The sequence below is a fragment of the Aptenodytes forsteri genome, unplaced genomic scaffold (genome assembly GCF_000699145.1).
Source record: "Aptenodytes forsteri isolate BGI_AS27 unplaced genomic scaffold, ASM69914v1 Scaffold229, whole genome shotgun sequence".
NCBI lineage: Eukaryota > Metazoa > Chordata > Aves > Sphenisciformes > Spheniscidae > Aptenodytes > Aptenodytes forsteri.
The window spans coordinates 3231494-3247311 of record NW_008795863.1 but is presented as its reverse complement, the minus strand read 5'-3'; the positions used below and the strand labels follow the sequence as shown (position 1 = coordinate 3247311).

The following is a 15818-nucleotide window of genomic DNA, read 5'->3' as shown; positions in this document are numbered from 1 at the left end:
AACAATTGGTGAAATACCTGCATAGGTATGTGTGTATATATATATAAAATACATTAAATACATACTGTCTTTTCAGTTGATCCATTGATTTTTTTTCCTCTTCAATTCTTGCCTTTACAGCCTTGACAATTGTGGCCTGGAAAAGCTCAGCACCCCTACAGCAGAAATGGGGGCAGAAGAAAGGAAAAAAGGAGAGGAAACATTAAATGTTTCTAAGTTTCCCTTATGCCAGCTAATCACAGAGAACTCTGTGTTCCCTCTGTACACAACTTCATCTGCATAAAACAAAACTAATCCAAGGCCTGAAAGAAATAATCAATTACTCCAGAATACTAATCTGTTTACAGTCAATCATTTCAAGATCTGGGGCCAAATGTTGTTATCCCTACTCAGCCTATAAGTTCCTCTAGCAGCTGCTCAAGGAATTAAGTTTCCAGTCCTCAAGAACACAGAACATGGGTAGGTTCAAGGCTGAGTTAGGACTTCCTGCACACCTCCAGGATTTGGTCTTTATAGTCATTTCAGCGTTATAATCACCTTGTCCTTCTGCCTCAGCCCCCTGTAAGTTGTGAGAAAAGTCCAGCTTTACCCAGGGCCATGATGAGCATAGCTTCAGCTTCACTTTTACCCTCTGAACACTACAGTGCTTTCAATCAGATGACACAAATCCTTGAGCAAGTTTCTGGTGTGCCAAAAGAATATGGCTTCTAACTCCACTGCATTAGAAATGTAATCGACTCATTGATTTGGATGTCCAGATCACATCTTGGCCATTCTTCATTATTCACTCATCAGCTCTTGAAGACTCTGAAAGAGTCTCAAAGTCTCTCAAAGAAGTAGCATAGATTTAAAGCCGTTCTTTTGTCAGGAATTCAGTAAGAACAGCTATAGTTTCAGAAGTCTACTTCTAATTAATTTTTCAACCATGTTTTCTGTGAGATTAATGATTCTTCCATGTAACATGCAGGATAACAACAACTACATTTTTTCAAAGGAATACAATCAAGATTGGCAACCATTATTGTCCTGAAGTATGGTAAAGTACAACAAAGAAGGACAAGTTCTCCTTAGCAACTTGATCACTCCTAAATTCTTACGGGTTATTGAAAACCGTTGCTGGATCCTCATCGCTATTGTTTGAATTACAATTTAATCTTATTTAGGTGAGGAATTTGTATCTCACAGTATTAACTTTAACTAGAAGACAGGCTCAGACCATGCTGTCTGAATCCAGATTGGCAACCATAATTTTCCTGAAGTATGGTAAAGTACAACAAAGAAGGACAAGTTCTCCTTAGCAACTTGATCACTCCTAAATTCTTACGGGTTATTGAAAACCGTTGCTGGATCCTCATCGCTATTGTTTGAATTACAATTTAATCTTATTTAGGTGAGGAATTTGTATCTCACAGTATTAACTTTAACTAGAAGACAGGCTCAGACCATGCTGTCTGAATCCAAACCTGACCTCCTCCATTGTCCATGTAAATTCAAAGCTTGGATTTTAGCAAGGCAAGCAGCTAGCTAAAAAAATTAATTATATCACTATATTTATATTACCCTCCTTCCTGTAATATCTCAGCACTTCCTGGGCATTAATACATTTATCTTTAAAAAGGTCCTGACACAGGCCAGTATGTCTCGACTTCTGCTGCTGGAGAACCCAAGCCTGGGCAGGTTCAGTAACTTACCAAAAGACACAAAGCTGGAAGTAGGAACCAAACATGTTTCTTTCAACCCAGCCCAGTGCCATTTCCATGAGCCTGCTCTTTCCTTCTGGATGCAAACTTTCCAATTTAGGAGGCATTTTGATACTCATGATTTTGCTTTGTGCTATTCTGACTGTGAACACAGCATACAAAAAAGCTACAAAAAGGCAGTATGCAGCAATCTTGGGCATCAGCAGTGAAATTCATTCCAGAGCAAAAGTCTGAGAGAAGCAATAAGGGATGGAGGTATAGATCTTTTGGTAGCCCTGTTTACAGTGCTGAATTTTGTTCAGTATGGGCAGCTAAACATGTCCCCTTTTTAAAGTAATCCCTGGAGGGGGAAGAAGAGGAAGATAAAAAATACTTCTCTTCAGGAGACGCAAGCCAAATTTTGCCCTCAAACACAGACAGAAATCAATGTCCATATGGGTTTTTTGGGGAAAAAAAATGCCATAATACATTTAATCCAATATTGACAAAAGCAATTCCTTAGAAATCTTACTGAAATTAAAACCAGAATTTCATTCCTGATTTTCCTTCTTATTAAAAAACAGAAGAATGGTTGTGCTAGTGATAGCTATGAGTGGATGCTTGTGGGAAAGTATAAGCAACAGGCCCAAAGAGGGTGATACTTCCTTGCCATACCTAGTCAGTGTTCAGTGATGTGACACTTCCCGAGTGTCTTCCCAATGGTCTTCCCGAGCCAGATGTCCTAACTTTCCTGTATTTTTCCTCATGTGACATTTTTGGAGTTGTGATTTCTAAGTCCCATTGTCTCAAGCAGGCTCTGATAGCAGCGTGTTTTCTTTCCAAGGCTTAGAAACTCTGGCATTCGCTCTCACACTTATTGATGTTGAGAGAACGCAGCAACACACATCAACTTTCACAGCAGCAGATGCTGTTTGGTAGGAAAGATGGCTTAATTTCTGTCAGGTTCTCAATTAATTTGTTTCTTCATGTGTGCTTTGTCAGAGTTGGGTTTGCAATTATGAATTTAGCATGGATTGTTTAAACCAATGTTAAATACCAGGACTCTTTTGGTACTACCTATCATAAATGAGTAAGTACCGTAGCCATGAGAGACTTGAGCTGTTTCATTTAATTTTTTAAAACTTTATGTTACCTTGATGCTAGGATCTGAGAAGCTTTTATATCTGCAACCACATGCAGGAAGTAGTAACTCATGAAGACTCTTCTTTGCAGCAGCAGGAAAGCAAAACATATACTGTCCCAGATGATTCCTGCTTCTCCACTGGGCAGTTTACAGTCTAGATTGTTGGTTGCTGGAAAAAGACACCAGCAGCATAAAGACTGTTGTATTAAGTATTCTTTTATAATGTTTAATCAATTAAATTGTCCCAGATGCTTCTCGCTTCTCCACTGGGCAGTTTACAGTCTAGATTGTTGGTTGCTGGAAAAAGCAGCATAAAGACTGTTGTATTAAGTATTCTTTAATGTTTAATAATCAATTAAATAATCTTAGCCTTTAAAATTATTTGAATTGAGGTCCTTTAATTAGATTTTTCTTAAGAAAACTGACATGCATTTCCATTTGAAGTACACCATATTTTCTTTTACAGCAAGCTGGAAAGCTTCCAACAATGTGATATCCCATGAAAATTGAGAATTCACCAAAAGTGAACCATTTGCAAACAAATTCACCCTATCCTAACAAGTACTTGAAAACAAAGATTAGGAAAAAAGTATTTTTTATTGGCCTGAATTTTTTGATTTCAGTATTTTCTAAAATGGCATGTTTCAATTTTTTTTTCATTTCAAAGTGACTTTTTGTCTCATTTTTCTATTAAGAACACTATCAACATGAGAAAAAAGTGTTTTATTTTTGTCAAAATAATTTTTTGACTGCCACCACCTAATATTTTTATTTTTCCTCTCCACAACTCAGTTCAACGTTTCTTTCCATTGCATAAGAGAAAAAATATTTGAAACCACAAAGCTGCTTCCTTTGGGGTAGGAGGAGACAGGCAGAGAGGAAATCCCATTCCTCCTACCTCTAGATTTTGGCTTGGGCTATTTCTTTCTTTCTTTCATTCTTTATTCTCTGAAAGACAGTTCTCTTGGGGATATTAAAAAATTAAAACTGGGTTTTGTGGAGCTAGACTACAAACTAAACGGCCTATGCTGTCCTATAGAAGGGAGTAGAGGGACTCAAGGGACAGACTCTGGCTCGAAGCTGGCTTTACAATCAAGCAAGCCAGTCTAAGAGGTCTGGAAGGTCAAGCTCTAAGAGCTTCAAAGCCTGCTGTGCCCGTCCCCTGGGGAGTCAGAAACCTGTGTCTAAGTTTCTGTTGCTGCTCAAAAAGTTTTGGATAATACAAGAACTACTGGGCACCATTTATCTTGTGAATTTGCATCTTCATATTTCCTTTCTTGTTCCCTACTCCCCACTTACCTACTAGGATCAGACACAAAGACAGGAATTCAGAACTTTGCTGCAGACTCACTAGGATGAAGCAGTTCTTTAAATTCAGCAAAAAACACTGAAAAAAATCAGGTGTTTTCGAACTGTCGATCCAGGGTGTCAGGACAAAGTGGAGCCAAATTAATAGCTCAGTGAGAGGTCAAGTGACTTGCTCTCCATACTTCATTCCTCCCTTCTCTCACCTCCATCCACATACACTATCCACTCCCTCCCTGTTATCACCACAAACAAGAGAATAATTGTAAAAAAAAATTCCCTAAACTCACAATGCCTGCAAAAAATTACCACTTTTATGCTGGCTTAGCCTCTTGCCATTTCAGTGAGCTGAACTGGTTTACCCTTTGAGCAACTGAACTTAAGGCCTGGCACACAGGGAGGAGTGGGAGTCTGCAGCTAGGAAAAGGTGCCCTCTCCTTGCAGTGATGGTGAGCTGACATTTTGGCTCAAGTTGTACAGTGAAACCATACCCTCAAGTACCACATCATCTGTACATACAGAGAAACTGTGTTAAGCGCTGGTATCACCAAATTGTTCATTTACAGCAAACACTGGTTGTGGGTATCTGCGCGGGGGTGTGGATAGTTCTCTCTGTATATGTATCTCCTTTGGTTCTATGAAATAATTTCAATATTCTTTCTTCCTAGTCAATATAGGACCAAGCTGTACCCACTGAACTTGCAGGTATGATATTTTCACAAGGTAATACGTCAGGAGGAGACGCAACTTAAATATGGTAGAAGATTTTGAAAATGATTCTTTATTTATAGAAAATTATGAAGAAAAATGAGCTATACTTACGAATACGGTAGCCTTTAACTGTACAGGCCAGGCTAAATGCCTGAATCAACCAGCAACTATTCTTAATTAACGATTCAATGTAGCCACATGCTCCTATCTGGAAAGTAAAAGAACAGTTTCATATAACAAAGCATAGCAGAAAGAAAGATAAGAAAAATATTGCACCTCTTTGCATTACATGAGAATATTGTGACTGCCATTGCCTGCATTATATCTCATTAGTAAAATAGAGATTAGAAGAAAGAGTTTCTTTACCAGTGACACACATCACTTTTAAATAGCAAGAATTTGCTCTTTTGATTATCCGTGAGATAGGAGATATGTGGGTTTTGTTTGTGTTTTTGCAGAGAAAGTGATATGTCTGGCACGTGATGCAATGCGACAGCTAAGCAACTTTTATAAATCACTGACTTAATCTTGCAAACATACATGGACAAGCTTAACACACGCGTAGCTCCACTGAATTCCCAAGCATAAAATCAAGCACATATGTAAGCATTTAGAACATTTGCAAATTCAAACCACCCGTAAATCAATTTTATTTCAGTACAGTGACTTATATAAATGTAAAAAGAAAAATGTCTGCTCTTTTCAGTCCAGCACTAAAAATGTTCAAAGCTAAAAAGCAATTGCCAGGAATAAATCTAAATTTATCTTTCAAAAAGATTTAAATTACTGGCTTGTCTCAATCACCTATCTGTGCCACTGCAAGAATCCGCTCTAAAGAGTTAATTAATGTAAGAAAACCTTTTATATTTTGCAGAAGAATATGACATTTAATTATCAAATATATCTGTTTTCACCTGAATTTCACACTAGTTCTAAAGGAAACAGGAATGCAGTTTGTAATTTTGTAGCCAACTTCACTAATTACATTACATCACACGACAACTGCATCTAGTACTAGGTTTGAAAATTCCAGGTTTAAATAAAAGGTTTAATTAAATGTGCACTATTTATCGACGGTATGACTAATCTTGCACTTCTTACTCATTTTTCACTCCACTGAGATGTTCGTAAGACTATTAAGGAGAGACTTTACTAGGCAAAGAAACCAGAACCTGGCCCTTTGAAAATAGCTTGTGAGCTTTCACAGAGCCCGACTGAATACAAGGGTGCACTTTTTCCTATAATGTATATGCATTACCATTCCCTGGATATGCACTTGCAGTCTCTGAATTACAATGGAGCCTGCTTTGTGCTTGCAGAAGGCTGTGGTCCTGAAGAAGGATTTTTAATGACCACTCAGCGCACTGCGCACACTTCCAATGAAACCACAAAAGTGCTCAGGGCAGAGGAAAGGCAGCAGCTACTTACCGAGAGGATGTTCTTCATTGTGATCACAAAGACGTTGTAGGCAATCAGCCAGTCCCAGTAACGCAGAATGCTCCTGATGGGCTTCAGCAACAGATCGCCACCAAAGAGAAGGAAATAAAAGCAGGCTACCAAGTAGCCCATGCAGAATATGCTGATCCTTGTGGTTCCCGTTATGAAGATTATAGTAAGCACAAACCAGAAGAGGTAACTAAATATTATCACCTTATACATGTCTAAGTAGGACCTGGAAGTAAAAGAAGGAGAAAAAGTTACCATTTTCTGAGGGCAATGCTACCTTTCCTCTACCTGTGCTACTGGCTGACACTTATGCCTAAGGTCTGCCGAGCATTCTCATCCCACTTCAGCATTCGGGCACCTGCTTAAGACTAACACCAAGGTCAGTGGGTCTGCCTGGCTCATGTACTCAACTCTAGCTCGTTCACGTGCATAAGCACCTTGCTACACCCTGTCAGGGCACTTTGCATCACGCAGGATCGAGCCTTGTATCATGAAAGGGGGAAAAACATGTTCTCACCGAAGTTCATGATAGAGTGATATTATCTGGCAATGCTACACAGGCAATCTAAAAGCTATCTGAGATCATCTTTTAAGAAGTCTGAGCAATACTATGCAAATCTACCTTCAAAAGCCAGCTACAGTACTCCACTGCAAACAATTCTGTGTTTATTGATGACTACTGGGGAATCCATTCTGGTTAAAAGCCTAGTTTTCAGTCAGCTGCTAAAAATATCTTTCTCCAGTGGAGACCAACTGTAAAAGTTTTGAGGGGTAAAAGGTTTCTACAGAACGTAAATGTGACAGAATTTACTGAAACGTTTGCCAGGAAGCTACGAGACAGAGCTATCTGAAATCAGCCTGGCCCACAGTGGGAAACAGTGAGAAACAATTTGGTATTTTCAGATGCCTTAAAATCTTGACTTAATATTGACTCAGTGAGCTTTCAAATAAGAATATCTGCCAAAGGCAATACCGAATACTACATATAGCTAAACACTGCAAAACCAACTAATTCTTAGTTTCCCCGTTTAGTGTTTTGATTCCAGATGTAACTGTGTTTTCAGGGTCTGTTCACCCAGGCTGCGAAACTAGATTTGTCAGGAAACCAGGCAGAGAGACAGCACTATAGGAGTACACATATACCTAAGCCAAACCATGCAAGGAGTAAATGAACTAAATGCACTGTATGAAGCCACATAAAAAGGCCCCTGCTGCTTGATGTTCTCAGGCTCAGAACTTTCTAGGAGTATGTATTTATAGTCCTACATTTATAGGTCTGTATTATACGTTTCACTTGCCGAAGCCAACCAGAGAGGCATTTAACGAAAGGTAATGAGAAAGCCCCCTTATATTTCTTTCCCACAAACACTTAAGAAATTTGTGGACTACTGCCTACAAAACCTAAAAATGTCATGACTTTAGAGATGCTACTGGGTTTTGGGTGATAAAACATTAACAAAGAATCTATACACACTGGCAAAATAAAGAAGCGGAAGACATCAGTTGAACAGGTCTTCACTAACTTAACATGCACTGGAAATGGCGCTCTCACTGTTTCTCCAGAAAAAACGACCATAATATTCGGTGTTCTTTAGTAATAACTATTGATGTGTGGGATGGCTAGGAAGAGATCACCTTCCTGATACTGCTCTAACAATTGCAATATTTCAAAAATCTTGTCCTCTGCTACCAACAAAATGCATCAGCATCTCTTGAGAAAAGCCCAAAATGGAACTGAATTGATGAAACAAACAACAATATCTTAATACTCTTCAATAAAAATGGACCCTGACTCTTAAAGACAACTGGACCTGGCTGGATCCAAATGTTCCAACATATACACATGGCATTTGATTGAGTTACAGTCCAACAGCAGATATCACTCTCAGATTAAAACTTCCAGAATTCAGAGATAATATAAAAAGGAAGAGAATAATTTGGTTATTTTTTCACTATAATGTAAACCATTTGCTACATTTTAGCAGTAAACTAAAATATTAAATACAACTGTTCTCATTTCCAAAAGATACGTTAAATATAATAGCATTGGACATCTCTAAAACAAACAAACAACAAAACAGGATGTAAAGAAAAGCTTCTCAAAAGGCAGGAGGCAATACAACTGTGTCAAGTGACAAATGATGTAGTTCTTAGAGATGGAAAACTTTCTGATTTTTAAAAATATGCCATTACAAGCAAGCCCAATCATAAAAATGGCTCCCAAGAATTCACCTTGAAGCGTACATCTTACAAAATGGTGTTTGAAGAAGTCGTCCAGGACATACCTAACCAATGAATATTACCAACCATCCCAGGTACCTCTGTGCTGGCCCAAGAACAATGCCACACTGAACACAATGGACAGAAACACACCTGAGTAGTCTCAGGTAGATAAAAATATTCCCGAAACCACACTTCTTTCAGTTGCAATATGTCAAAACTCCTTGTCTGTTACAGTGTGGAGTCACACATCGCCCTAATTTTCATTAATTGTTTATAATGATATAGGTAGGTCAAGTGCTGTAAAAGCAGGAACAAAGACCTGTCTTGGGGGGGGAGTCCTCAACATAGTGCCTCTCAAATCACTTGACACATTGTCAGATGCAAATCTTTAAATTCTGGCTCAAACCCCAGAAAGTTAGGAAGTCAGGAGTTTCAGCTCCTTGCTCTGGAGATTATATTGCAACAGTAGGATGCTAAAGCACAAAGCCACCCCAACAGCTAAAAAGACCCGACACAAACCCAGAAGGTCAGTAAGGGTGCTTACCCTCTGTTTGAAAACTTCTTCACAGACAGCAGAAAATGCTTAGTCTTGGACAGCATATACCATAATTTTATGCTTTCACTGGAGACCACACAGATCATTAGTTTAATGCCATCTAATCCTTCCAAACCTCATCTTCTAAGTGGTCTTTAAATCCACAGCCAGTCACAGAGATGAGAGGCCACCCTCAGGATGTGGTATTTGACAATACACCTAGGAAATCTGAGCAGCTGCTTCCCAAGGGGGCAGTCCCACCCCACTTCATTCCCTCAGCTCTGCATTCCAGCCCCTTCTTTGGCTTTAGCTCTTTGAGTTGGTTTCAAGAAGCAAATTTGCAAAAGCCTATTTATTTGGGGGGGGCAGAAGGAAGGGATACTTTTCTGCCCATTCAGCCTATGAACCAACTCACGTCTGTTGTGATGAATGCAAAGGGGGAGTGTGTAGCTGGAGGCCAGGAATACAGCCACACATCTGAGGAAGGTTAGCCACTACACCAGCGTACCAAGAGCATCAAACTATGGCTTTTGGTAGCACGATAACCTCTGAATGAGAAATTGTACAGAAGAAATCTGAAAGACGAATGAAAAATAAAAAATGCTGGTTTGCCAGCTGTGTCATTAGCAGAACCCACTGATACTCTGCATAACATTTTGGAAAAATTTACCGTATCACTTTGCTCAAAACCAAGGAAGACAAAGTCTGAAGTTCATTCCACCCACCCATCAAAGCTATTGTAACCTCAGATGCCTCTCCATATCAAATGATCTGCTTTTCTTTATTAAAGCTTTATTAGTCTTATCATGATTGCTTCAATATTTTATTTCCACAGGAATTAATTTTTAACTGTAATACAATCCAGCCTGCTGCAAAAGGATTGCTCTAGGCGTAGTTGTGTTCCCAGCATGCTTAATGATGTGTTTGGCTGTGGCCAGTCTAGTGTCCAGACCTCTGCCTGCAGGCACCGAGAGGTGCTGATGCTGTAGCCGATAACCCCTTTGAGGAAAGATGTTTGTCCTCAGCCAGTGCTTTGAAGTTTAGGGAAAGAGCACACTTCTGCTTACACACTGATGAGAGAATATTGTGCTGTTGCACTGACTGGTACAGCTCAATGCTTTTTCATGCTGGAGGAGCTGCTGTTATGTAGCTTCATTGCCTTCCCTTATCAGCCACCTGTGTTGCTTTGAGTGTGGCTCACCACCTCCATATAACCCCAGGGCTCTTCCCACAGTCCTCTTCTGATGACTATCCTCTCCCTCTCCTCCAGGTGTATTATCCCTATATATATATATATATGCATTCTGTAAACTACCTCTTCTCCCCACATTTCTTCTTTCTTCCCCCTCTTCCCTATCTCCTATTCCTTACATTCTTAGCAGCCTGTATGACCCTGCATCACAGTCCATTTCCCCTTCTAATCCCAACATTGCTAATTTTTCACCAAGCCTCCATCCCCAAAGCCTTTCCCTGTAGCTCCATTTCAGTCTTCAGAAGGCAGCTTCATTGATTTTCCCTTTGCCAATAGCTACATCGAAGCTTCTGAAAATTAGCTTCTTTATTTCAACGGACTTCTTCAAATTTAGTGTCGTGGATCCTACAGGTCTTAGTCCCTTCTATTCTCATCAAGACCTCTCCCAGGACTGATATCCTCTTACTCTCACGCTCTTACCAGTGGGGACCTTCCTTCATGCTTCTATCCGCTTTAAAAATTCCCAAACTCAAAGTTGCGTTATTTGTTGAGGTTCATTTTATTAGCAACAAAATGTTTATCTGTTTTATACAGCAAATATGATGGGAAGCCTGTCATGATCTGCAGATCCTCTCTCACTACCCTAAGTTAGAAGTGTATTTCCAAGAAAGGCATTACAGCTGTCTTTGAGAGACTCCACCTGACTCACCTGACGATGGTTCCCAGGGTGCAGGTATTAAAGGGGACAGTTCAATGACTGGCTGTTAATATTGTTTCTGCTCTTAAGAGGAAAAAAGTAGATTACAATCCCAAATTTTTTCCTTGTCAATGTCTAGGAGAATATCTGAAAACTGCTTGGGAACTGAAATGAGGACTTTCCAGCATTAGAGACTGTGGGAAAGGATTATCCTCAGTGAAATTGCTTTAAATCCTGTTTCATTTTAAAAGTTCCTACTTCTATTCTTCGTTTTTATTTCTGTTTCAAAGGCCTTTGGTTGTGATCTCCCTTGGGGTCAAGCACATATCCCCTGAGAAATCTGGGGGTGGAAAGACAAGAAAATTTCAGGAAATCTCTTCCTTAGACTTTATTTATCATTGTTGAGCTCAAGTATTTCTCCAGAGAGAAGAAAATTAAGCATTTGGAAATATGTACTTTTTCTGCCATTGTTTATATTGCAGTTAAAAGCTTTTTATCCATGCCCACTAGAACAGTGACCAACTGGCATCTTCTCAAGGGAAGAGACACATCAGAAAGGGTGCTTCACTCTGCAACTTCCACTTCTTTTACATGGCAGTAAATACACATCGGGCTTCTCAGAAAACACATGAACACTAAGCACTGATTTTTTTTATGCTTTGTAATTTATTCATAACCAGGTTGTCTTCACTTATGTGTTTGGCTCTTTCTGACTGACTTCTGGAGAAATGCCATTTTTCATTTCACTTGCTTGGATAAGCTTTGAACCAAGTTCTCGTCCATGTTACTAAATATTTAGTCCATTCTGAAACTTCTATGGCAAAGTGCAAGAATGTAAGTCCTTCCAGTTCCAAGTTGTCTTGGATGGAGGCCAGATACATACATTTTCTTCTGAGGTATATCTTCGGTGGATTCTCCAGAGCTTGAGAGTCCTTCTTTTTAAAGATTTATAATCCCTAATAAAAGATTCAGTCACTTTAAGAGACTGTCCAGCCATTCTCTGGTGCTTCTTTGAAGCAAATTAGGCATTTAAGATTGCATATGCACAATATAACATCATCTAAAGCCTGGGAAAATCTGCATTGTAGTGAAAGCATTGAAGGAGATACTTAAGGGCTCAAAGAAAGGAAAGATACCATCAAAACCACAAGATCTATTATGCAGTTCATGCTAAAGGAAGGTCTCTTTGTACCTATATACACCGTTCTACAAGTATGTTCCCATTACAGATTCAGGAAGCTAACACTACAAACAAAAAAAGTTACAGCTTACCTGCTCGAGCATCTACAAGAAAGGGTATCATAAACAGGAATTTCATCTGTTCCTGAAATTAATGGGTTTTCTATTCATTTGATGGATTTTTCAAACAAAAACGTCCCTGTTCTGTTTCTTTCTCTGCCTTGTTCTTTTCATTCTACTTCTTACTACACAACATAAAACTATCACATGAAACAGTCGCACAGATTTCTGTATTTAGCTGGAACAAGTATAAAGCGATCACAGTTTATTTGTTCAGCTCAGCACTACTAATGGGATTCTTTGATTTTCTGTTTTTTTGTACTCTCCACCAGCAATATTACTTACTGATTAATACAAGTTGCAAACTCCCAATTAAACAGTTGCATATCATTAATCATCTACACACAGGTCTATTTTGTCAGCACATGCCAAGCAGTGTGTTTGAATGGATGTGATGCCACCAATGACTTCAAGCTGATGCATACCATGCATATGAATCAAAACACAGAACTTAACCCAAAGGATTGTGGAGAGGCAGTAGGCCAGTTTAGCTTGGACTTTGCTTTCCATTATAAACCTGACTCTGATTCCCATCCAAAATCTTCAAAGAACATCCTCTGTGCTTCAAACTTTTCACGCTTGGCCATTTGGGAATATCTTCTACAGACGACCAGAAATACCTATCAGATTCCAGGGAACTTTGAAAAGATGCCAAAAGAGGCTGTTTAAAAAGCAGTGATTTTCTAGCCTCTTTTTCCCTTCCGAAGATAGCCTTAAAACACATTCTCATCATTAATGAGGTTTTTTCACAACGATTTTTTTTCTGGACTAAAGGGGGAAAATTCAATCTTTTCTTTCTGCCAGCGACCATGTCACCAGTGATGGTCTTTGCCAGTGACCAATCACATCAGTGTGCCTGATGCAACTGCTGTATTAGCTTTTGCTAAGATGGACACCACGGCAGCAGCAAGAAGAAAACTAAGGAAAGGCCCCCTACACATTCCTTTTAACCAAGCCCTATTTGGCAGATGTCTTTTGGAAAGCATCCGCATTTGATGGAGCATTTTGAAGAGGGATTATGACTTCTCTCTTTCTGCTTCTGTTACTGGATCTAGAGCAGTGGGTCCACTGTGTAGACTGGAAATACTCAAAGGGGAGAACTGTTCACCCTTTGCCCAGGAGTGACTATAAATCTCTGGAAAAACGAGTCAATGGAACGTGTTGCAATGGTCTCCTCTTCAAAGCTATTTCAAGATAGATTTGGCCACCATTTCTAACAGAAACAGCAGGATCAGCTTAAAGATCTTGAGAAGAGTTCTGGTGATAGCACTTCTCCGGTAAAAGAAATAAAAGTTCATCAGCAAAAGGGAGATTTTGCGAGACAGTAGTTCAATTTTTTTAAATTCCTTTCACACACAGACATCTGTTGGTAACATGCATTCACAAAACAAACACCTAGTTTGACAAAACACAATAGCTAAGAAATCTTACTCTTCCCATTTATTCTTGCAATACTGCATCAAACTTTCAGAGACGACTTCAATTAAGAGTATGCCCAGCACAACTCAGAAGAGCTGAGCTAATCTGTGTTTGCTGAAATGATTGCGTAGGAATGGCTCCATTGTTTGAAGACCAGCCAGAACAGACATCTCAGGCTCTGCCCCTTTTTATATTATTCACCACCTTAAACAACCTTACATGAACGTTGAGAAACAGGAAGACACACCAGTTGTCCTTCCAAGACAATTTTAATGTTCTTATGCCTAGATGAAATATCACAAAGGACAGTCTCTTACATTAGAGAATTATTTTGATTGTACTTAGACAACAACTCAGCAGGACATGACTGATGACTTTGTGGGCTTAAATACATAAATGGGCAAGTTCAGACTACAATGGATTCTTGCTAACGTGCCTGTGTTGTGGGGGAAGCCACCAGAGTGCTGAAGTCCACTATAAACACTGCCCTACAGGGCATTCATGGAGGGAATACATGCTTTCAGGCAAATTTATCACTGAACATCTTTCTGGGGAGCACTTAAAACAATCAGCAGTGTTAGGAAGACTTCACATAAATGGGCAAGTTCAGACTACAATGGATTCTTGCTAACGTGCCTGTGTTGTGGGGGAAGCCACCAGAGTGCTGAAGTCCACTATAAACACTGCCCTACAGGGCATTCATGGAGGGAATACATGCTTTCAGGCAAATTTATCACTGAACATCTTTCTGGGGAGCACTTAAAGCAATCAGCAGTGTTAGGAAGACTTGTTTTCATCTGCCCTTTTCTAAAACAGAAGCTGATTACCCAGAAGCTAACTATCTGCTGTCTCATACAGCAGTAAAAGGTATGTTATGAGATGGGAACATACATGAATATAAATTCCAAGTAAAACTGAAAGCAGTGAGAGTTACTTTCACACTAGAGAGCTTTACAAAAAGGAAGCACTGTATTTTCCAAGTGTGTAAGATTCAGTTCTTACCGGCAGTGAATGAAGTCAGGAACAGGATTGTGCTGGCTGAAAGATGCTGCGTCAAGATTCATGCAAATTTCCACATTGTCTCCAGCCATGATTCGTACCGCAGCTTTATTTTCATCCTCAAATGTCTGCCTTTGTAAGGATGCACACAGCAACAACATGAAATCATCTAGGAGAAAGCAGTGGTTGCAAGGAAAAATTCGGTCATTAACTTAGGTGTAGGGAGTGGTGGTGATATATTATAATGTAGCTACCAGACTGTTTTCCCACACTTTAAACTTCCAAGACTGTGCTATTTTCAATGCATTTAACACCAATTTGAAATTTATTAATGTATTTAGGTTTTTTACCTGTCATCTTCTATGATTTTTATTGAGAAATAAATTAGAAAAGGGGAAATAATTCATACTTTTTGATGCCGCTTCATTAAAAATGGGATACGGAAAAAACAGATGCAGAAATTACTAATTCTTTGAATTTTTCTACTACACACAAAGCCATACTTAGTATTCAGTCTCCCACAGAATATGTCAGCTTGCTACTGAAGAGTAAATAAAAGGCTGGCTTCAAATTACACTGTACAGATGTTTTAAGCAAAGGACACGTAAACATTTCACAACTATGTGCTAAAATACTTACAGACAAGGAAGACAGGGTTTGGTCTCACAATGAAGTCTGGAAAGTATAACCACTTTATGATGTTGGAGTTGAAGTTGGCATTACCACTTCTCCATGGATAGTCTGTATGACAGAAGCACACAAAAATGCAATCAGTACTTTATAACAATTACTTCATCCTTTTCTTCTGAATACTTATCAATTTTCCAGCACTTTTCTGTAAAAGCAAGCAGCAGTAATTTTCCATAAAGGGTAAGTGTCCTTACCTTTACAAGGAGCAGGTGGGATGCCAATGCAAAGGAAGTACTGGAATGTAATGATGCATGCCAGAAAACAGCAGTATTTTGGCCAGATCTCTGCAATAGCTTTTCTTCTACGTCGATACAATACAGCAATCAGCCAGAAGGCATGAATCATGGCATAAAAATCCATTCGTTGACCAATTACGTTCACTGATAGAAGAAAACAGGTCTGGGAAAGAAATAAACAAAAGCAACATTTGCAACCTGATGGCTAGTCAATGCAGGAATGATAAACTATTCTGAATACTG

At 39.2% G+C, this 15818-nt stretch overlaps 1 protein-coding gene across 1 annotated transcript in view; it reads right to left on the bottom strand.

The window, feature by feature from the left end:
• The window catches only part of PIEZO2 (piezo type mechanosensitive ion channel component 2), a 143364-nt gene that overhangs the window by 52759 nt on the left and 74787 nt on the right, over positions 1-15818 (bottom strand). Inside the window, exons 19-25 of the mRNA XM_019473345.1 lie at positions 15534-15738; positions 15289-15390; positions 14653-14818; positions 6268-6511; positions 4951-5047; positions 2833-2992; positions 66-155 (exon numbers count right to left, since the gene is read on the bottom strand). Of these exons, the coding sequence (XP_019328890.1) occupies positions 66-155; positions 2833-2992; positions 4951-5047; positions 6268-6511; positions 14653-14818; positions 15289-15390; positions 15534-15738 (1064 nt within the window). The remainder of the gene's footprint in view (positions 1-65; positions 156-2832; positions 2993-4950; positions 5048-6267; positions 6512-14652; positions 14819-15288; positions 15391-15533; positions 15739-15818) is intronic.